Source organism: Myzus persicae, unplaced genomic scaffold (assembly GCF_001856785.1).
Source record: "Myzus persicae strain clone G006 unplaced genomic scaffold, MPER_G0061.0, whole genome shotgun sequence".
In the NCBI taxonomy this organism is placed as follows: domain Eukaryota; kingdom Metazoa; phylum Arthropoda; class Insecta; order Hemiptera; family Aphididae; genus Myzus; species Myzus persicae.
In genome coordinates, this window is record NW_019104200.1 from 663,997 (window position 1) to 688,832 (window position 24,836).

The 24,836-nt window shown below is 34.1% G+C and overlaps 1 protein-coding gene across 1 annotated transcript in view; it reads right to left on the reverse strand.

Moving 5' to 3' along the window:
* The window catches only part of LOC111039906 (leucine zipper putative tumor suppressor 2 homolog), a 48,724-nt gene that overhangs the window by 5,412 nt on the left and 18,476 nt on the right, over nucleotides 1-24,836 (reverse strand). Inside the window, exon 2 of the mRNA XM_022323559.1 lies at nucleotides 12,311-12,478. Within this exon, the coding sequence (XP_022179251.1) occupies nucleotides 12,311-12,451 (141 nt within the window). The 5' untranslated portion in view covers nucleotides 12,452-12,478. The remainder of the gene's footprint in view (nucleotides 1-12,310; nucleotides 12,479-24,836) is intronic.

A 24,836-nucleotide genomic window follows, 5' to 3' on the forward strand; every position in this document is an offset into this window, starting at 1 on the left:
AACGACAATTGTGTTTCGTGCACATTCCACGTATTATATGCGATTTAAATTCGTCATATTATGACATTTTTGAGCCATGTAATTTTTCAATAATAATTCGAATTAATTGAGTAATATTCTTAAAAAAAAAACGTTATGTATGCACAAAACGTATACAATATATACACAATATATGTCCACAAAAAATAGATCAAAAGATTGTGGGGAACATGTGTAATTTTTTCACCTGGTTGATTTTAAATTTAAATAATTAAACCAAAAATTCGTATGTTATGTAATGGCATGCGAAGAATAAATACATATTTATTCTTCGTGGATATCATAGGTATGTACTTGACACTTGTTACATACTTATGTATATACTATTTTTACGGTACTTAGATACATAATATTATAACAACATTAGTGTATCAGTATATGCATATTCTTTTCGACATTAATAGAGTCGTAGGTAATAATAAGTATAGCCATAACGGCCGATATGATATATCATATATAATCTTTTAAATGTTGTTCTTCCGGTTTCGCATAATGTTCCCGTTTTTCGTTTGTTGCAGTCTCCGCGTACGACGCATAATCCTATACATATATAATATAACATATTAAATTATTATATTATTTCTGCGCATGTGTTTTCATTTTTCAACTTCGGGCGCGTGCGGAACACCGCCTCCAAATCGAGTTCCGGTTTTTCTTAATTTTTTTTTCTTTTAATATTAATAATTGAACTCGAATAAAAAAAAAAATACGAATAGATACATATTATTAGTATTATTATACTCGCATAAATATATATATTATGAATAATATGCGCCATCGTCGTGCGACCGGCACCCCGAGGCTCGTACTATGGCAAGGTTGTAATTTCGACCGATGGACGTTTTATTAAAGTGGAAAAATGAAATTTAAAAAAAAAAAACTGCGCACACACAGCCGTCACGCCGGAGGCCACTTGAAGTGTCTGTAAAGCGATTGATACGGTGCCGGTCTTGCGCAAGATTCGGATACAGGTCAGAACTATACGAACGCTGCAGGAGAGCACTGTGAAAACGTTCGTGTACATACGGATAGGGATAAATGTGGATCAGAGATTAAAAAAAAAAATAATTTAAATATATGGCTGTACAGCACGGTTTGACGCTTTATAATAAGTTAGTTCATATTTCATGATGTCTAATAGACACCAGCTGTAATAGAGGTACGGATAAAACACGATGACGTATGTGGGTTAGGTAACCCAACGTATGCGTATATTATGGGTTCTTTCCCCCCCCCCTCCCCCAGTAATTTATTGTGATCCGCGCTGGCCCGCACAGCAACGATTATAATATTTATTGTGTTGATATTATATTTTATACGCACGTATATAGGTATAGGTGGTAGTACTCGGGCAGTTGGTTTATACCACGTGCATTAACTATGTGATATCAAACCAGCTTATATAAAATATTTACTTCACGGTACCGTGCAGAGAAGTGCATAACGCCAGTACGGCTATGATCGTTTTGTATTTACATATAATATGCACACAATTATTGCGAGGACTTTGTAAACGTAACTCCAAAGTCCAATCGAACGGATACAGCCAAATCTATGATTATTGTGAACTGCGTGTAAGGTACATTGACCACCAGGGGGGCACCGATTGGTTTTGAAACATCTATGGCGATTTTATTTTGAGTCAATACACCAACCCCCAATAGCAAAAATAATCCTGTTTGAAACAATACGTAGAGAAGCTATTCCTTAAATATGCATAACAAGCAAATTCGAGGGACTGTACATATATGTTCTATTTTTTCACACCATACGGTCTATACCACCCACTCACTTTTCACTTATTTACGCATGAATATTGTCATAGGAAAAACCAACTTTCAGCGCCTCCGTTAACCGCAGAATAAATAAATCAGAATGGACACCGACAAGGAGTTATACGAGAATCGTAGGGAAAATCTTATAAATGAATTCGCCATTTTTTTGGAGGAATTAATATGACCATTAAACATATAATATATAATAAGTGCAATATAATGTACATAACAATATTGTCTTTAAAAAATGGCCACCAATTATTGTTATCATTTAAAGTGTCCAGAGCCTGCTTAACATCAATTGTCTGAACTGTTTTACTCTAAAGTTATTGTGTTTTTATAGTCCGTCGTCAATAGTTTATTGCTATGCACTGCGATTATATTAGTAAATAAAACAAATGCTATTATTACGGATTGACTATTCAACAACAATACCAAATGAAATGTATTACTCGATATGATTTTATGAATACTCAAATTTTACTTATTTGGGGTGGAGGGTGTGGTCCAGCCCGAAAATCCCTCACCTCTTGCACGTTACGTCACTTGGTTCGTACGTTTGTCAATAATATTGTCTGAGTGCACTTTAAATGTAGGCATTTTGTCGATTTCACCAAGTCTTCAAACCTTATAATTATATTATATAGTCGACATCGATAAATCGCGGCGTGACGACGGTCTCAACCATGATTATATATCAGTGTAGTACACATGTATTTATATCACAATAAAACATATTTTACTGGGCGATTTGTTGAAGTCAAGTCGTGTACCTGTGTTGCGTAAAACGTTTTCGCTCATCGATAGATTTATTAGTTTGTCCGAGTTGTGACGACCGACCTGCACCGACGCTACTATGTAATAATAATATTATATTATAACAATCCATTATGGAAAATGTCTTTAGAATGTAATAGAACAATGAATTTATGAATTGTATTGTAATTTGTAATACCCAATTAATATTATAGTAAAAACCACGCACACGCACAAACATACACACACACACGGGTGACATAATTAGTGTATTATTTAATTGCATTCGTAGCTATTCATTGTATTTATCTGTAATTAGCCTTATAACAAATGGAAAAAAAATAAACGTACATTGCATAATAAACCTTTGTCGTCAATTTGCTAGGAACATATATGTCACCTGTCCGAGTTATGTACTTATTTTGATTGTCTATGTTCGTTCTAGGAAGACGGAAGTACATAAAATAGAAAATATCATGTCAAATGTTTCACTTTCATTTTTCTTTCAAATAGTAATCGCGAGCATTTCGCGATCGGATTAAAAAAATATTACTTATAAATGTTGCCGTATCTAATTTAGTAACGTAATGAACTGTCAAACAAAATAACCCTAAATAACCAAAGAAAATGCTCGACGAAGAATATATTTTTAAATGTATACGATTAATATTTTTTTGAATTACAATAAAATAACTAAAAGCAACTGTGAAAAAATATTTTTATATACAATTTTGTTCAAATTCGAAGGTTAAATTTTATAAAAAAAAACTTTATCTAGAATAATGTGTATTTTCAATATATTAAAATGCCTGTAAGAATACTAAGAACAAACTTGAGTAACTTTGTTTTGAATTTTGAAAATATTTGACAAAACAAAAATGTTACTAACATAGGTTTATGTTATAGTGAATATAAATATTAATAGATAGCTTAAAAAGCCAAAATATTTGGATTATCTTTCTGAGTTACAACCAAAAAAAGAAAAGAGTGAAGTTGAAACTAGTGTTGGGTAAATATTACTCGTTTTTCCCAATAATTTATTACGACGTATCTACTTGGAACTTTGATGCCCACTTATGACGCCCCGAGTCCCAATAAGGTACAAACTTTAAAACAATATTTTCTAACTGAAACTACAAGCAAATGTTCTGCTCCGAAAAGTGGTGTCAGTCACAAATAAAAATACATAATAACAAATCGTTACATAGAATATTGTATTGAATTTAAAAATAGTACGCTTAAGCCGAAATTAATGACTTGGTTTGGGAATTATCATCAGAATATAAATTATATAAATTCATTTAAAATGTGGCACTTATGTGGGTTGTCGATGTTACTGGAATAATAAAAAAAAAAAGAACACTCGTATTTCAATAATAATAGAAAAATGAATAACATTTCACTTCAAATTTCAATAGTTAAAAATGATCAGACTCGTCACTCGTGTATAAGGAAATTCAACTATTATATTATATACCGTTAGCGTAGTTGTAATTTATTATAGGTACTATACTACTATATCAGCGTAATCATATCTACACGCTACGGAACTAAATTACAGTCTACTCTCCATGTATATGCGTACAAATCTTGATATGTAACCGCGTATTTCAATGCATATTATTATGCATAGTTTTTAATTTGTAGAAGAAGTTTTTTCAAACAATAACGCTGGGCTAACACAATAATAATAATAATAATAATAATAATAATAATAATAATACGATTATGTAAATCGTCGTCGGGCATAAAATTATAGGTAGGCACCTACGTATCCTATATACACGTATCATATCGTTATCAAAATAAAGCAACTCGCGGTCTGCAGTATTTCCTTTTATATCCGCGGGCTCAAAAGTTTTGAAAACAAGCACTACCCCCTTTGCTGCAGGCGAGTTGTATACTCGCTGCACGTCTCAGCAATAATCGTGGACCATGACGACGCACTCGCGGCCGCAGCACGCGTAGAACATTTCGATTTTCCGAAACTCATCGCACCGCACCGTACTTTTCGTCGTTTCCGGGGAAATCCGACACGCCCAGACAGCTGGTTTAGTAGACGCCCACGTAAAATATACTCTGCACGTCGCGATACAATTATTACTGTCACGACGTGATCTACTGCAGGGATTCGACACTATACATATTATGCGCACCGGGAAATGACGACGAAATCGGCGGTGACCGCGCGCGGCGAGGAGGACAAGGAGAGGCCAACAGACGCGAAGAAGAGAAGGAAATAATAAAAAGAAAAAACCAGTCTGCGTCAGTGCATAATATAATATAGGTACTCTACGACTGTGGGCGTTCGGTTAACGCATTCCCACGGTCCGTCCCCGAGAGGAGAGATAATGCCGCCCGCCACTGCCGCTGAGGATTGTAAATAATTTTCGTCTCCGCTCTCGGACCTCGTTGTATGCACGTATAATGTGTGTATTATTATCATACACATATATATATATAAGGATATGTGCCACCGCACACGAGCCCGCGCCCGTACAGTTGTTGTTTGTGCACGACGATATTATAATACTGTGCGCGCGTTTCGTATTCGCGAATGATTATTATTTAATTATGTTTCGGTGATTTTTTAGTTTTCCGAAAAACCACTATTGCGACTGGTTTTCAGGCTTAGAACAAAGAAATATCTCGAAATATACACTTCGTTTTTGAAAAACCGACACACCCCTCCCCCACACGCGTATACCCACGTCGTGCCCGATGAGATTTCGCGTGTCTGTGCACACCTATGGTACACATCTCAGTCGTGCCATTACTTTTTCGTTCCTCCGGGCTCCGGCAACGACGAAAGGGAAATAGAACGACATATCGGCGTGAAGTAGGTGGTGATTGTGTTCGTGCATGTGGAATGTATTCAATGTTTAATATTAATATGTCTGTGTTTACTACTTACTGAATATTTTGATTTACCTATCTGCTATTCTACAAGTATGTAGCAGTATTGGGATATAAGATACCGAAAATTAATTATTCCTTTAAAATTATAGGTACAACATCGTTTTATCTTTAAAATGTTTGTGTTTTAAGAATATGTATTTACATTATTTGAGTTTTTGTGGAACTCCACTCATTCAAACATAAAAATTAAAATACAAAGAATTTTCGAACGTTGAAAATAACAATGATGTACAAATACTACGCAACAAATCCAATATCACGAGTCGATTCCTGAGTATAGTAAAAGATTTGTTTGGCCCAATGGGCAGGTAACGTGGGGTGTGGAAAACGGTACGGAGTTAAAAAATTTAATGCATTCCTCCATGGGGAAAAAACCGAGCGGAAAAGACCCTATTTGGTAGATTTTGTCAGAAATGGGTCGACACGATGAAAAGTGATCAGAAAGAATAAATATCACATTCGATGTCAGCATGTTAAAGAATAGAGAAAAGTGGAGAGCGATAAAAGAAACGAAAAAGGTTCTATACATGGTCGTTTTCATGTGTCCGAATAGAAGAAGATAGTTATGAACTTATCATATAAGAACTAAAAAAATTTAAGCATGGCACTGCAACATTTTAATTTAAACTGTACTTTATACAAAACATTTTAATATAATTTACAGTTCTAAAAATTAGTCACTCGAGTGATTACTGTAAAATTAAGTAATATGTATAGAGTGATTAATTAATAAATCTAAAAAAAAAGACATAAATGTACGATTTTAAGTGAAACTCTAATACTCATAATTGTACCAATGTAAAATTATAATATTATGCGTTATTTCGATTCTGAACGATGGGAGGGGCGAGATGGGGAGCGAGTTAAAGACATAATAAAGTTGCATTATACAGTCATAATATACAAGCCCTGCAGGTGATAAGAAATATTATTTTACCGATTTATAATACACTTATATAAATTCTCGACAATTATTGCTACAACACAACTCACTTGATAAAAACTGCAACGCCATTATTGTTGTTATCTTCAAGGTAAGTGTAAACACAACCTAATCATTTTTCTCAAACAATCGGTGTTGTGAAATTTCGCAGTTAGTTTTAAAACTATATATAAATAATTGCGGTGATCACGGAGAAATGGCGGAACGACCGGAACGGTTTTTTCTATCCCCGGACAATATAATATTATAATCAATAATGTAGTGTAACCCTGGTTGTGCCTAACTGACGATGGCAGTTTCGGCAGCGGTAGAAGTAGTAACAAACTAACAAAGACACGTACCACGCACAATATAGGTACTTTTCAGGTAATACATATTACCTGTATGTATGTATATACGATTGTCAATTCGCATTTAACGGTTAAAGTGTTTGCCATGTCTGTGGTACATGAAAAACGCATAAAATTCTGAATGAATCTCTGCATATATATGATCGTCGACGACGGCGTGAATTAGCTTGATCATCAATCCTGACGAGGCCCGCTACGACTTTAGTCTGTGTGTGTGTGTGTGTGTGTGTGTGTGTGTGTGTGTGTGTGTGTGTGTGTGTGTATGTGTGTGTGTGCGCGCGAGCGTGTAGTACAGGTACAGTACGTGCTGTATAGTAATAATAATTACTGCTGTCGATTATTCCAACGCGGAAAAAAATCGATTAGAATATAATGTATATGTATATATATATAATAAAAAAAAATAAACAACACGCGGAACGAAAAAACGGGCAGAACGAAAAGGTAAACAAATAAATCTGACGACCGACGCAATTAGTCGGGTTGCAGCTGCACGTCTGGAGGGTATATCTGAGTTTATTATATTATTATTATTATTGTAAAATTATATACGTCACCCGCGTAACCTACATTTTATGTATAATAAATGCACATAATAATATATATAATATTGTATACATATATTATCATAAACGGGAGTATAAAATATAATAATAATAATGCGAGCATATAATATGTACATGTTAAACACACGTGCTAAACCAGTCTCGTCTCCCTCTCTCCTTTTTCGCCAAGAGCACATACGTCATGATATAATACACCTCCATGTTGTATAAGGACACGCACTGACCGTGTTGCGACTCACCACTATGTGTATGGAGTAGAAATAAAATCATTAAATACGAAAGAAAACGACAAGTATCGGCGACTAAAATATATAATAGGTATTAACAATAATATCAATAATAATACATGATTAAATACACCGACGGTAGTGAGCGACTAGCTCATATGAGACACGCGACACAATGGAAAGGACTTACTTTTTTGTGAGATTTTTTTTTTGTCTCATTCCTTATTAAGGTCATAAATGGTCGGCTGTTATTATATATCAACTGCTGCGTACGTATAGTAACTGTAGTGTCATTATATGCTATAAATTTATAATAGGTACATGCGTGCACCCATATAATATAATACGTATGTAAGTATTAGAGTAGGTATATTAGTGTGGCTTAACCACGAAATACGAACAATATAATATGTCATATTATATTGTGTAATGTGTGTGTATATAGGTAGTGTATAATTAAAGTGTATAACATTACAATATTTACGATGGTATACGTCATGTTGCGGTTCCCGTTCTCATCGAAATTTGTAAATTATATTTCGCATGGATCCCCAAAGAACACCGACCTTTATAAGAACAATGATAGAACTTCATGTATGGGTACAAAATTGATGAAAACAAGCGTTTCTAATAAAAAAAAAAAACTTGCGATTCGAGTTTGACGTGCGTACCTATACGTTCGAGTTTATTAGTTTGATAGACTGTTGAATATTTATTGCTGTTTTGGTGATATCAATAGGTATATTATAATATATGTCGGCGTTAGGGAGGCTTAAAATAAAATGCAATCAGTGCTCCGTAATAAATAATAATATTTTGTGAAGGGTTTTAAAACGACGTTACGTGTGTTTGTCAATGGAATAACAATTTATTTTTATACTCGTTAAGAAATAAAACACAATACGAACTGCTGTATTTTATTGATGTATTAAATTTGTTTTGACGTTTATCAGAAAGTGTAACCTTCGAATAAAAAAAACGAGATTTCAACAATTTATGAGTTAAAATAACCGATAAAAAACATGTCGTATTGATATATAATTTAATGAACATAATTTTTATATTCTATTTCATAAGATTTTGAAAAATAATAATTGTTCGAGTAGCCGTAAAAGTGTACAATTTGAACGAACAAATGCTAAACCTTTAAAATCTGTATTATTGAAATTCCAATAGTTCTTATACGAAAGGTAGGTATCTGAGAATCATGCAAGTAAAAAAGTTGATAAACAAAAGATTAATTTGTAATTGTATTCCTAGTAGCCCACACATCCACACTATATTATTATATAATACTAAATTACAATTACACGACAATACAGGTACACAAGTAAACTATAAGTATACAACCGTATACGTTAGTACGGTAAATATACAAAATTGAAAATATTGTGTATAAAGTTTATGTGACTCGTTTATTGTTCATCGATCAATATTTTAATTTTCGTCATTATTATTACTTTCCAAATATATAACCCCAAGTCGTGTTGCGTTGTATTATTAAAAAACACAATCGATATTATCTTTGTATAGATGCAAAATAACTAATGAGCAATTGAATCTCGTACATTTCATTTAAAAATTAAAAATTACTTAACGCGGTGTACCTACTACCTACCTATTGGTTATTACCTGTGCATAAAACATTATATTTAAGCTAATTTAAATGTATTATATCGTCATCATAATATTGTATTATTAAAAAGGTATTTAAATCTGTTTATTTGTACATAGTAATATAATAAAGCGTCACAAATCACAATACAGCAAATGAAAGTTAAATCATTGTATTATAATATTATGTATACTGTATACATTATATTATATTATAAAATATAAATTATATAGCATATACGAGGTGATATTTTTAACACAAAACATTCGCAATTCATAATAACTGTCTTGCGATAAATGTATCACATGTATGTATTGTTGTAGACCACATAGAACATATATTGTCTTAGCGAATAAAAAGAAAAGACACTTTCGATTCATGTAATATACTTACAGGATAATCTCTTTAAAAATTACATTTAATATTTCAAACTACATATTACCATTTTTGAAAAAACATTTTTTAAATGATTTAAAATCATTGTTAGTATTGATAAATTTAAAAAAAATATACTTTCTACTTATTTATGGTAAGTAGTATCATCAGTATTATAAAAGTTTAGATGAGTAGAGTATTTTTCATTATTTTTCTTGTAATCTTGCCACTCTACAGTACACTCCAATCGTTAAAATTTGAATTACTTATAAGTTACAACCAATTAACAGCTCATTAAAAATTTGATTTCTATAAATTGAAATATAAATACTCTGAAAAGTATTTTATTTCGGAATATGCAATTAAAAATGTATGATTCTATTCCAAAAATTAAAAATAGTTAATATTTTTTAAAATATTACTGTCCTTACGTTAAAAAATCACCCTGTATATATACTCTATATTTTCCGTTTACACAATATACCTATCTATTCATGTATGATGTATCTATACAAACTATTTTTTGAATGCACCATTAAAAAAAGCATTAGAAAGTGAAGGTATAATATAAAAATAAACATACGTGCAAAAAACGCTTAGTCTTTGAAGACAGACGTTAAAGATTTCAAAACATTTTTTTCGTTTAAACATTTAACTGTTTTCATAATCAGCATTTAAAATATGAGATATCGTACGCCGAATGTATCTAATGCCAAATTTTATATTATAGCAATATAGCTGCTACTATTCTATAGTAGTCACCTACTGTGACACTATTACCCTTTTTATTTTAACCTGAAGATGATAAATTTTCTTATTGCAAAACTCTGGTACTTGACATCATTATAAATATTATGCATCATACAGGATGGTTCTTTTAGGTGTTTTTGGTTTCTTTTTGTATTAATTACTATTATCATATCGAAAAGAATTAACTTTTTTGTAAATATTTTTTTTCACATTTAAAGTTTTGACGAGCAGAATAGCTGACCATAATTTTGCGGAGGTGTCACGCTCCACTCTGCTCAGCTACATTTCAATCACTTACTAATAGATTAGGTCACAATACATAACTTATAATTGTTTAAAATGTAATTTTTATTACTTTCAGAGAAATATTCAGCTTCCGAATTATATGTAATTAAACTATATGTTATCATTTAAAATAGTAAAAACTTGGTAACGATGAAAATAGTAATATTAATATGTATTCAAAAAAGGTTGTTTTGTAATGAATTCAAATTGTAAAAAAAATGATGCGTTTCGAGTTAATGGGTGTTGAGTGTTACTGTTAAAATAATCACCCAGTATATTATACGCATCACGCACTGTCGTCGTTGCTATAAATGGTGGTCACATTTAATAATAAGATGAATTTACAAGGTGAAATCGATTAAAATCTTATTATATGCGTACAAGACTTATACGTTTATGTGCGGTACATGCCGTTAATAAATCGAACTTCAAAACTCTATAAATCGAAATATATTCCCAGACAATGCCTACATATTTTTAAATGGAAAACGAGTATTTTATGTGTCTATAATGAACGGCGATAATTACCGACAGACAGACATGTTTTTCCATCATTAGCAATATAATATTTGTACCAAGTACCTACATTTCATTTTAAGTATGTATAATTAAGAATGACGACATTTCATTTTGCCGAACTTATCCGGTGATAGTTATGGTACAAAATACGTGCGTAGGCACGCACAATTACATATTAATTGTTTGGGGCCAATGGGCCATATTATACGAAAATACTCAATCAGTTGATATTTTTCGATCCTATGTGAGGACACACATAATTTAATAATATATAACAGGCGTACAGACAGTGGCCCCAAGTCCAGACTAATTAAATTTATATTCTATCTTTCCCTGGTGATCGAAAAAGTTGGATATAATAACTGTTTTCCTAGTTCATATACCTGTTCCGTCGATTAAGTACATTTCAAATTTAAATCTCATTGCAACGCATCCGATGATGAGATACAACGACGATTTGATGAAGTATTCTCGAAGTAACGATGACACGCTATAGTCAACAAAACATGACATTTTGTCTGTGAGGAATCTATCCCCGAATCGTTAAACATAATGTTAATAATTAACAAATTCTATGTAAAAAGAAAACTTATTTCCAATCTGTTTTTAAAATATAATAATATGAGTTGGCTTAGGTAAATTATACAATATGATCTTTGTTGGGAATTGGGATTTTATTTGCGAATATATTTGCCAAGATTGATTTTTTCCAATAATTATAATATGGACTAACACGGTATGCGCACGGTTTAGTTTGGTTTTAAATAATATTTTGGAATAGTCGTTAAAATATTTTTTGAACGTATTTATATAAATTATTTCGATTTTCGGTTAACGATAAAGGGCCATCGATGACTGCAGCTGTCAAATCGACCGTGAAATATTATGTTTACTTTTATATTGTTTACGTTTATCAAATCCCCGATACGAAAATAAATTACCTAAATACATGTATACTGCGGTGTCGTATCAGGTCTTTATTTTCTAACACGACATGACAACTTGACATCGTCGTACCGTTTCAACCACCAAACGCAGTATTTTAAAGGGAGAAATAAGGGTTCCGACGATACAAAACCGTAGAAACCTTTTTTTTACATAAATATGCGGTATGTATAGACGCCGTCTACATAGTATCAGAAGACCGGCGCAGACGTGAAATATTATGATAATGTAAAAATGTGTGTTTACCTTGGATAAGGAAGAAGTGATGTGTGGAGGGGTGGGCGCTGGCGTGGGCTGTTGGCTCCCTCGACCACTGCTAGGCGACGGCGGTGGCGCCGAGTCGGGCGATGAGTCCTCCGAGAAAAGGGTCTCGTTGCCGCTATCCATGTTCAATACTCATAACCTGCAGCGGTTCTGGAATGTAAGAAAAACAGACATTTTTTTTTTAATAATTCGTTACAAGTTAGTTGTAGGTAATAGTGTAGTTTAGGTATACAATGTGGTCCTGTAGTAGGTACAATATAAATTATTATATATGCCGCGCGTCGTACTAGCGTTTCTTTTTTGTATAAAATTATTGTATGAGCTCGATATAATAGTATGTTTAGTATACATATATATATATATTATGATAATGATTAGGTATACTATATATATATATATATATATATATATAGAAACGATGTAGATAGGTATTTACGACACGTCGCGTTGGCCACAGTGGCTATGGAAAAAAAACCGGCAGCGTAACGACTAAATGCGTACAATAATTGATGGGTACACGTGGAAAATTTAAATATTTTCGTCTATGGAGAATTCACGTTTGCCTTAAAACGCTATTATGCCGCCTAACCTCCGATCGCCTACCGCCGTAATGAATTTTCGACCAAAAGTGTGTTATTGCGTCCGTCGCCTAAAGAATTCCTAGTATTCGTAAGACATAGGTAGTACTACATTATATAGTAACTATATATTATAGTTGATAATATATAGTAGTTAAGTGTGTATAGTACTACAGTCCATATGGGGTGGAATGTCGTATGATAAACGTGACCGATAGAGTGATATATATTAATATTATATTTATTTTATTATATAATATATAAGATATTCCTCTTATTCGGACTTTTTATGTAAACACGAAACGTATATAGAGACTTCAACGCACCGCGTCAACTGATAAAAAAATAAAAACTTGTGGGAATTTATAGGGATTAGACTTGCATAAATGTCCAGCTGACCAAATGATTTAGATCGCTGAATAATAAACAATAATTAGTAGTAGAATAATAAAACGAATTAGTTATTTCTTAAGAGTTCGCAATTATTGTGTTTTTTAAGTTACAGATTAAAAATTTGTAATTTCTACATCCATTTTTCGTAAGTCTAAACTAAAAAATATAACTATTGTGTTATAAATTATAATATTTCTATTTAAATTCTACTTTTTTCGTATTCATATTTTGTAAGAACTATATTGCACACAGTCTGCAGGAGTCACCGCGAGGATAGGACGAATGATGTGTCTTCGCTGTAGGCTTGAAAAAAGAGATTTACAATTTAGACTTATTGTGTACAAGATAATGAACAAAATGTTAATATTTGATGACAAAAATACTAAATAGTGGTTGAAATATAAGGGAACAGTATACCTACATTGCTCGTTTACTATTAACTATTTTAAGTAAGCGGATATAATAGTACATTTGGTAATCAAAATAAATAGATAGTTAAAAATCATAATTGTTAAAAAAAATGCATGTTGGTTTTGAATAAAAATTGAACAGCATTCATATACAATACAAAATATTTAATTTTAAAATCATTATTTTTTTCACAACAAAAATAAGGCATTAGCCAAGTCGAAAATACCATACTTTTTTTGTATCGAAAAATCGCTTCATCTAGAACATTGTTTTTTTTACAAATATTATGTTTATTATGAAATAATTCCAAAAGACAATATACTTTGACCTGCGCACGTACAAATATTACCGAGTAAACTATTGTATTAAATCGTATTCGTCAGACCTGGACGGATAACATAATATTAAATATCATTAATTTTCCGTTAATAATTGTTACTACATACCTACAATACATAAATCAGATTCACCAGTATTTCACACTAGATCCTAGTGGTAGAATAGAAACCAGAAACGCGTAACGAACGTCAAATGCGACAACATTGGATATAATATATTATATTTATGTAAATATTAAATCATTTCGAATGTATCACATACCCAACGACATTTAATAGCAGTTGCAGCCAATAGTGGGTACTGTATAGTAGGTATAACAATATAATATTATACATTTCATACGTATAATATACTAAGGTAAAAAGTTCGGTGGTTACAAGGTAGGTGCACACACGTTGCAGATGGACATTATGTGGATCGATTGGAACGCGTTTTCCCCGAGGCTGATATCAGGCGAGAGGAGATATTAAATTATGATTAATTCGATTCCGCGCCATTACGTACGTATAAGGAGCAGTAGATGGACACACACACACACACACACACACACACACACACATATATATGTATGTATAATATCGCGCTAGAACCGTTAGAATTATTAAATTATTATTTTTTTCGGATACATCGTTGGACGTGTTAAAATGGACGTTGTTTCGTTTGAGGTAGGTATATTTAATAATAATAATAACAATAATAGTAATAATAATAAGTAATAACAATATCGCGCATGTATATAGGTAGGTGCACTATATACACAAACACACACACACGCACACACGTACACGCACTAATACAATACGAAACACTGCAGCACAGCGTACGTTGTGATTTTGTGTGCGCATATTATTTTTCGCCGAGAAAGCGGACCGTCGTCGTTGTTTTATAAACATACCCATAGACTGTGCGGTATATAATAAATTCACTATAATATAATATACCACAGTATATATACCACACGCGAGCTCTGACCACGTACTGTTATAATAATATGGGTACGACCTATACTGTATAATATACTGCAACCATACGTATTGTGCGAGCATATTACGCTCGCAGCGGTCCAAGTATAAATACATATATATACCTGCGTATAATAATAATTTAAATGGGTATAGGTAGGCGAAAAAAATTCTACGACATCAATAATCGTTTTCTTTATTTATTCGTCCCATTATTGTACCATGCGACTGGGCACGCACAAATGACGTTTTCATTAGCGACAACAGCTATTATATAGGTATTATATTGTAAATATAACTATTTTTCGTACGAACAGGTGACAGTTTGCGCGCGTGCGGTCCAAGTAGATATTTTTATTAAGCAGACGGATTTTATTGTACGCTGCGAAAGCCTAACGTACGCCTTTTTCTGGCGTGTATTTTATTTTGCCATCATAATTTTTCTACGATAATTCATCTATATTATATAATATAATGACGCGATGTAAACGTTTATACATTTATCGCACTGCAGGTACAGTCACTGTCACTACCTAACCCTAGCCATCATCGGAGATTCGGAGGCACGTGTAAAATAGAAAATAAATTGAAGATCGACGCCGGAATGATTATTCCGAACTTGTGAGCACTGCGACAGAAATTATTATATATTATTAAAATATAGATTGTATGTAGTTATACAATATGTATATAATAGTTTATGCATATGATGTGTGCATTGTGTAATTTTGTTTTAAATTCTAGTACCTATACTGTTCAATCGGGAAAAAAAATAGAAGTTCGAATCTTCAAAATAAGTACTATTATTTATTGAGTTTAATATGTTCATATTATTATTATTATTTTTCTTGGTGCCATACGCAGAACACCTTTTGCAAGCTCACATCAAATAATTAACCATATATGTACATTATCCATTTGTATTGACATCAATTCATACACATCTATAAATGAAATATCCATAGCAGTCCTCGCACTGTCTAATCATCACTGGCGAGGTCTTACCCTTGGTCGCCTTTTTAGCTCGTGTTATTTTTCGTGCTTATGTTGACTCCTGGCTGATATTTAAACTCATCCACTTGCTCGAATAATAAGCCGGGTCCTATGCTTGTATATACGTTTATTATTTCACTAATGAACAACAGCATTATAATAAACTTGTAAAATTTTATGTTTTAAAATTACCGCCTTGCACACTGCACAGTAATAAGCAACTACTGTATACACATCTATAATTATCTAGGTATATCATAATGTATATTTCATGGTGTAGTATTAGTAGTAATGTATATTAAGTACTATTGAGTACTGGGTCTTTAACGTATACTCGTATACTATGTAGTAGTACAATACACCGCGTATTAAACACGCCATTACAATAACATCGTAAACCAGAAAAAGTATATGCGGGTAGGTATAATATATATACTTTTTATCGTATTCTACACATTTCTACTATAATTACGCGCTTATTTTTTTTAAGTGTAGGTATATAAAACAATGATTATGTTGTCAAGAGTAGTTGTCATCGACTTACGCCGTATTACCTGCATTTGGACATAACAATACTAAAAAATAATGTTTTGGGGATTTTAGATCATAAAATACATATTAAAGGACACGATAACACTGCAGCTCGTATTTGTGTTGGTACATTACTGTGACGTTAATGTTAGAAAATATGTTAGTCTCACACATGCCGCGAATATGCTATACATGCTATACCTATATGTAGTATATACTATAATAACGGGTTCGTTAAACATGTGGTTGTACGGTTTATATATATATATTATAGTGCGACCAAATTATTTCAAAATCTGAAGGGGACAAGTTTAGGGCCAAAATTAGACCGCAAGAGTTTCGACACTCACACTTCTATATCGATTAGTGCGTGTGCGAGTATAATATATTATACACATAAATATAATACGCTTCTGTAACACATCCCCATAGTTGTATAGAAGTATAGAGTGAAGTGTACTCGGTTTTAACGACTTTCCAGACTAATAGACGGCGCGTTTGTACACATATACAATAATATAACCGGTCTCTCGAGTGGGTATAACCTCTACGCTAATTTCACGGCTAATTTGATGTGACGTCATTTAAATCGTTTTTTTTTTCGGGACGTTAAAGTCTCCACCACCACTATGTGCCGTGCGGTTACCAGTGTCAAGGTTGCCGAAATACTCGTTCAGATTTGCCATAATACGCATGCGTTTATTGTAGTGAGCTGCACCTATTATACACGACGATATTAAAAGTAAAAACTTTCCAAATATTTACCGTGTATCTACTGGACATAGAAAACGGATCGGAAGAAACAAAACAAAAGCCACGAAACGTCGAGTGTATAATATAGGCGTATACAATAATGGTACATACAACGAACGCTGCAACTGTCGTAATATTCAGTACAAGACGTGTGTTAAACACGCAAACCCGCGGTTTATGTTTGTATATATTAAGATCAGTTGAAAACGTAAAATTACGACTAGGAAATATACGAATTTTTGCGAGTAGAGCGTGTAGCGCGGGTTAGGAAATTATAAATGATAGGCGACAACGGATAACGATGTTATTAAAAATTATTATCATACATAATTCTTTCGCACATAAATTTCCCGTTTTTCACTAACCGGTCGTCTTGGCATAATATCATATATTACGTATTATGTCGTTAAACTTTGGCGTCCTCGACGACTCATCCGGCACGCACACACGGAGAAGACGATTTACCGTTCAACGCGGATAACAAAATAAATAATAATCGACCAAGTCGTCGTCAACCACGTGTGCCATCGAAACTTATTAGGCATGTACATATTATAATATACACGTGTATACAGTACACACCTCCTGCCACCGTCCCCGTCGCCGCATCGAAACGTGTTAAAAAACATAATATGATGTATACGGTCTGACGCGTCCCTCGCCAAATCACTGCAAAACATTCTAGATCTATTATATTATTATTGTTGTTTAGCAATGAACGTTAGAGTTTAATTGTATTCGCCATTATTCGCACACTATTCCATTGTTATATTTATTTATTTTAACCGTGTGCTGAATGCCGATTGCAGCTCATCGTACACATAATATAAACCAAATAATTGATGATATTCGTTACCTACTGCAGTATCGTTGTTTTCCCTGCGCACTCGACATTTGTAAAAACATTAAAATATATAGAATACATGACGCTGCAGGTATGTCGTATAAAATATACATTTTTCTCGAGCTCGCACAAAAATCGGAAATCAATAATAAGCAGACAGTCGATGATGTATATATACGCTCCCCGTTACCTGCTGCAGCTGCTCGTATATATTTTATCAATATAATTTAATATGATATAGGTACAACAATGAACGACCACAGATGAAAACGATTGATCCCCTCGTCCGTGCGTTACACTCTCATATTATATTATAACCGGCAAATATGCGATGGTGTGTGTGAAAAAGACAATCTGTCTGTGCGAGGTCCCGTCCACGGCCGTCCCGAGTCTCGGAGATGTGCGCATATTATGTATTATATACAAAACTGAAATAAAAAACGCGTCGTCGTCCGAAAGGATTTATGTGTTTTCGTTCGAAGCGTCGTGTGTATACATTATATTATACTATATACTCCACACGAGTATATAACGTGTATATATATATCGCATATACCAATCGGGTCTCGTTCTTCAACACACACACACACACACACTCACACACACACACACACACGCCGATTCCGTTTCCAATAGGTCCGGGCAACGGATTCTGTTTCCACACGCAAACCAGTTTTTCCGCGCTCGCTCGCCCGTCGAGACCGCACACATGGCAGCAACCCTGCGGACCGCGAGCGCATATAATAAATATAATTATTAATTATTTGGGCTGCCGCCGCGCCGGCCGAAACCAACAAATCCGTATTGTAGTAATAAATCGGGCGGCCCACATCGCGGACTGGTAAGAAAAAAAAATCCGAAAAGAATAACAAACCTATATTATAATACTATAATGCTATACACATAATGTGAATTCGGCACAGCGGAGATCGAGCGGCCAATTAATAGCTTATTATAATAATACCTGCCGACCACTGCGACCAGAGGCGCTTTTCTTATTCATAATCGTTTTCATACGACTGCTACCAAATTACCTGTATATAGGTACATAATATATAATATTATATAACGCATATTATATAAAATGTGCATTAACGTGTAAATAAACGGGTATACCTGAGTATTTTCACGGCGGTCATAATACGATTGACACACACGCGGGTGTATGTCCACCCGTCTCCATCGGCGGGGTGTGGAAATCCGAAACGCGCACAAATATCTTCGCGGCCTTGCAATGCGCGTCGCACACGGTGCAGTTCACACGGCAGTGATGGTCGTGTGAAAATCCTCTCCAGCCGCGAAGAGGGTTGTTGCGCACGTCCTCCGTCTTTCCTGCACCCAAACGGTCCCTTTCGCGTAAAAACGACGAGAAAAACACTTAAACATAATACAGCCGACGACCATTATTATATATATTATTCTCCCGTCGCGGCTCGTATTTCCTCGGAACGCGCACAATACCTAAACGGGAAGTATAATAATATCATCTCCTTTGTGTTTAATGCCATGTGCAAGTGTGCGTACGTCTGTACGTCTGAGTGTGCGTGTTTGTTTGTGTATGTATGTGTGCACAATACCGGATGACTGCTCTTGGGTCGACCATGCCGTGAGTGCGGGGGGGGATTGATGAAGGAGGGCATCAGAGCGCATGACATATGAATGTACGATATTATGGTTTAATTTATGTTTTAGTCTGAACGCTATGGTTTGAGAGACATTTTTTTCATTAATTAGTTCACGCGGTAAACGTATAGTTACACGAGTTATGGTTCGCTTATTTTCCATGAATAGTATCGCTATAAAAATTGTGACTGGAGCACAAAACCGATTCTATTTAACCATAAGTATACATAGGCACTTACTACATAATGTTATTATTTTCAGCGGAAATAATGGTTGATTTCTTGTCAGGTGGCACTACTGTGTCTTCCTATTCTAATATTTTAATGTTATAAAAAAAAAAATTGTCATCAAACTTACTGATTATTGTAAAAATAGATTGTAAATAAAATAAAAAAAATAAAAATAAAATAATGGTTTGTCGTAAATCGCGGGTTTTTCTCCGATCGAATATTGTTCAGCCATCATCTTTATGCGTGATACGGAAAAATGTTTGCGTATAAAATTACACTCTGTAATTAAATACGAAAGCACGATATAATACGTGCGATCCCTAAGTGTTCATCATGCTGTTCACAAAAACATACATATTATTATGAATTACCCAGACGTAGCTATAATTTAATTTTGAATATGGGGGGAACTCTAACCTAGAGGTAAATTAAATGATGACCGCACTATAATGATTATTGTGTAGGCCCTTGATTAGGAAAAAAAACACGAAGCCAGCACGAAGGTATCCACGTGTATCCCATTTGAGCTCAAGCTCACAACTATTTCGTACACGATCTCTTTTCGACGTCGTAACACGCATTTTTGAGGATTTATTTAGCTAGAAAACTAACGTGACGACTTAACTCCATTAATGTTGAATGTTTATATCGACCCTTTGCTTACAGGTACCCAAACTGCGCTGCACTAATACAGTTTAAATAGATTATAATAATATCATGCTTAAATGTATATACATCGAAAAAGTAAATGTTTATAAAATATTACTATTTTGCGGGGTATATATAATGTATTATAATGCGAGGTAAAAACTGTGTATAAACTTTTAAAATCAATTAATCCTGTTGCTGTGAAGCTGAAACATTACATTATAATTTATACATCATAACCATCGTAAAAAATTGTATTAATTAAGACTCTTACGACAATGCGAGTGAAAGGGTCTACCTGTGTATATGCACAGTGAAAATATTATACTTATACTGCGGTGCGCTTTATAACGTAACATTGTAACGTATTTTTTAACCCCTGACACGATTTAAATTAAATTGCACCGTAATAGTTCGAACTGCACTTCGTGACCGTGACCAATATATTATATTCTTATTATTATTATACACATATATATTATTATTATTATTATTATTATTATTTATTATTATAATAATTTCACCACCGATTTATTGCTTTTAATCTGTCGAACATAACATATTATATAAGTATTATTACGACACGAGCCATTGTTCGGGTTGGTGATGGGATGGGTGGGAGGGGGGAGGGGGGTACAAATGAAACTAAAAACTATAATAAAACCCGTTCGGTCTGCTCTTTACATTTCCGACGGTATAATATGTCGGAGAAATGTTATGGGTTCGAGGGTCGATTAATAATAATACGACCGTCGTCGTCCATATAAAACTTCACGAGAACAACACTCGGCGGCAGTCCTTTACATATACGATTCCGCCGAGGTACGTATACTATATTATTTTTTATTCTGTAATATTCCAACCTTCCGTATTTGGACGTCGTTAAACTGTACACCAACGAGGGAGAACCCTTCCCGCTCATCAAATCTCACCTTACCCTCGTATACGATTTACGAGGATGAAGAGAATACAAACCCGAAAATTAAATCGTAGGTACGTTTTTTATGGCCAAAAAAAAATCACACACAATAAAGATAGTACTGCCACGCAACAGTTCCACGTAACACGTTTTTTAATACGTTTCCACGTACATAATAACGTTATAATTTATAAATAATAATAATAACATTGTACGATCATAATATTGTTATAATAGCTAAGGTAATAATAATAATAAATAATAATATAATATATGGCTGCAGTGCGCAGTATAACGTAAGTGCGAACGGGAAATTATTAATTAATTGATTACATTATATTATATGTTAATTAGAATAATCTTGTTTTCACAATACATTGACGACATCGATTCGGAATTGTAAGGCGTGTTCTCGGCCACATCTTTGTTTATGTACAATGAAATATCTTCCGATCGTTACACTTACTGTTGTCCGATCTTCCCGGTTTATTATATTATATATACTTACACGAGCGCTCGTGATTATGTTATTTTATTGCATTTATACACCAAATGCATTTGTTTTTTTTTATTTAATTGGTCCTAGAAATCCGTTACTACCCTGAAGATCGATGCTTATATAATAATATGATGGATAGCTGGTACGGTACATTGTGGCTAACCGCGTAATATTTACGAACCGCTATGAACTCATATTGCCTGTGCGTCGATCAAAGGGGGATAAGACAAACAAATTACTAGCGTGCGGGAGATCCTATAATATAATATGCAAATAATTACACGCTTATCATAATTGCTGAACAATGTGCATTACCTGTAACCACGTCGATATCGTGTACAAAAAATGCACGTCTTCGGGAGCGCATTCGTTTTCTCGCCGATAGAATACTATTTGCCAGCAGTATAGGCTAATACATACATACATTATTTTAGGCGTAGTATAAACTTCATCATGCTTGAGATCGACCCGAGTTATTGTAACCTTCAACGGTAATTTGAAAACAAACGAATTTGTGGGAATCTGATTAACTTTTAATAATAAGTCCGGCGCGGTATTCGTACACCTGCGTGGATCGCATAATGTATATTATTATTATTTTTTTTTTTAGTACGATGCAGAATATCGCATCCATCAGTATAATATAATTATATATACCGTGTAATATACATACAAGACTACAGAGTATAGTACTGTTTATTTTTGTTATCAATCACAGGTTTTATCGAATAATAAAATAAATTCTCCATAATGTTTTACTCTCGTGTCACATTTGCAGCATTCTTGCGAGTTGCCAAAATGTGTAGGAACTTGCGATTTGCAACATCCATTATCTGTTTTACATAGAATACCATAGCAATTGTTCTCAGCCTTCTTCTTCCCCTTCCTGTTTAACCTCGTTCATGCCTTCTAATATGATGTCACAAGGTTCATCGCGGCCCAGCGGAGCCGATTATTAAGCTATTTAATAGTATTCGCCGAATCTCTTCCTACCATCGCGGTGATAGACAATAATGTATAGGATTTTAATTTTCAGTATCGTACTTACGCGCCTTATTTATTCAGAGGATGTCACATTTTTTGTATTCCCTCCTTCTGATCCAAGCGCGACACACGAGGTTTGAGTCCTGCAGATGGCATATCTTATTGCGTTATTGTTAGCTTTGATATTAGAATGCATTGACCGAGCTTAAAGTTAAGAGCAATAACTCTGCTTGGGATTTTTTTCCCACGACGTTTCAGTTTTTATACGAGTTATGTGTGTTTAAAAATATGATTAGCCATCACAACGGTATATATACCTACTAAGATATAATATAAAACGAACAGCAGCAGCCACCCCGAACGGAATTTCAATTATATAGGTAGTGCACATAACACGCAGGCAGGTACTGGCGATATGATTCCGGGTGCACACGGGACGAAGAAACACAACGACATAACATAAACTCTCAACTTTTCCCAACACGGTCGGGACGATCTAAATTTTAAAAAAAAACGGGAACACCAGACCCTGCGGCGTGGGCCCGGCATAATAATATACACTCGTTCGTGGACGGTCGAGTGGACTCGGCAAAGTGCGAGTAACACACGACGGCGTACGTGTAGGCAAGCAAAGATATGATATAGAATGTACGGTATAATATTTTGTGTTCGCTGCAGCACGAGAGACGATCGCTCATCCCGAGTGACCGACCGGTTTTAGCACCAGTCCGTATAAATGCATGCATATAATAATAATATAATACAATATAATAATAATACGAACTTGCAGTACGTACGGCGACCGATCGTATTATAATCGCAACACACGCGTATTGTATTATAATAATAATAATAATAATATATATGTATATATATATGACGAACACGAGATAATTCAGTATATATATATATATATATATATTATTTGTACATACCTACCTATACTCGCCACGAGTGTTTGCGAGACGCGGTGGGCAATAACGCACACACGCACACACACATATTATTTTATTCAAATAATATACGTATCTTGTAGGTTTAAGGTGTATAGATAGGCACTGCTCGGACCACGGCGGCATCTGCAGTGGCGATTACAATAATAATAATAATAATAATAATAATACGCGGCTAAGTGAGATGGATGAGGGTCATCATTCGGTCAAGTATACGCGTGTATATTATATTATTCACGTATGATATTATATTATTATTATTATTATTATTATCGAGTCGTATAAGCGCTTTTCTCCTTTGGTGTGCGCCGCCGCGTGAGAGATTTACCGGCCGACCCCGTTCTCCCGCAACACCGATAACGGAAGCTGTTCTGCCGCCGCCACCGCACCTCCACAGACAGCTCAGCGTCTGATACGCGTTCGAGCTGGTTAATACTTGGTGGGTACGTCCCGCCCAAAACCAACGAAATCATTATTTATTTCGATTTATATATCATAACGACAAACGGGTCGCGGACCCTGGACCTGGTACAATAATATGGTACCTGGTACATATATATGCTACATTTATACCAATGTGAATATGATTTGGGATGTACGATTGACGTATAATATATATAATATTATGGCGATCGACGATTTATTTGCATTCGATTAAGATTGAGATTGATTTATACACTGACTCAATGACGTGCGTAACTATAGACATACAACTCAAACCATCGCGCTGAATTTTGAGGCTTTGTAGCTCCGGTGTTCAAATTTCCAAAAAATTCTCTTCATTTCTCCGAGTAATTATATACGCATGAGAAATTGTCAGCAGCGATCGAATAAAGTCATATTTACAC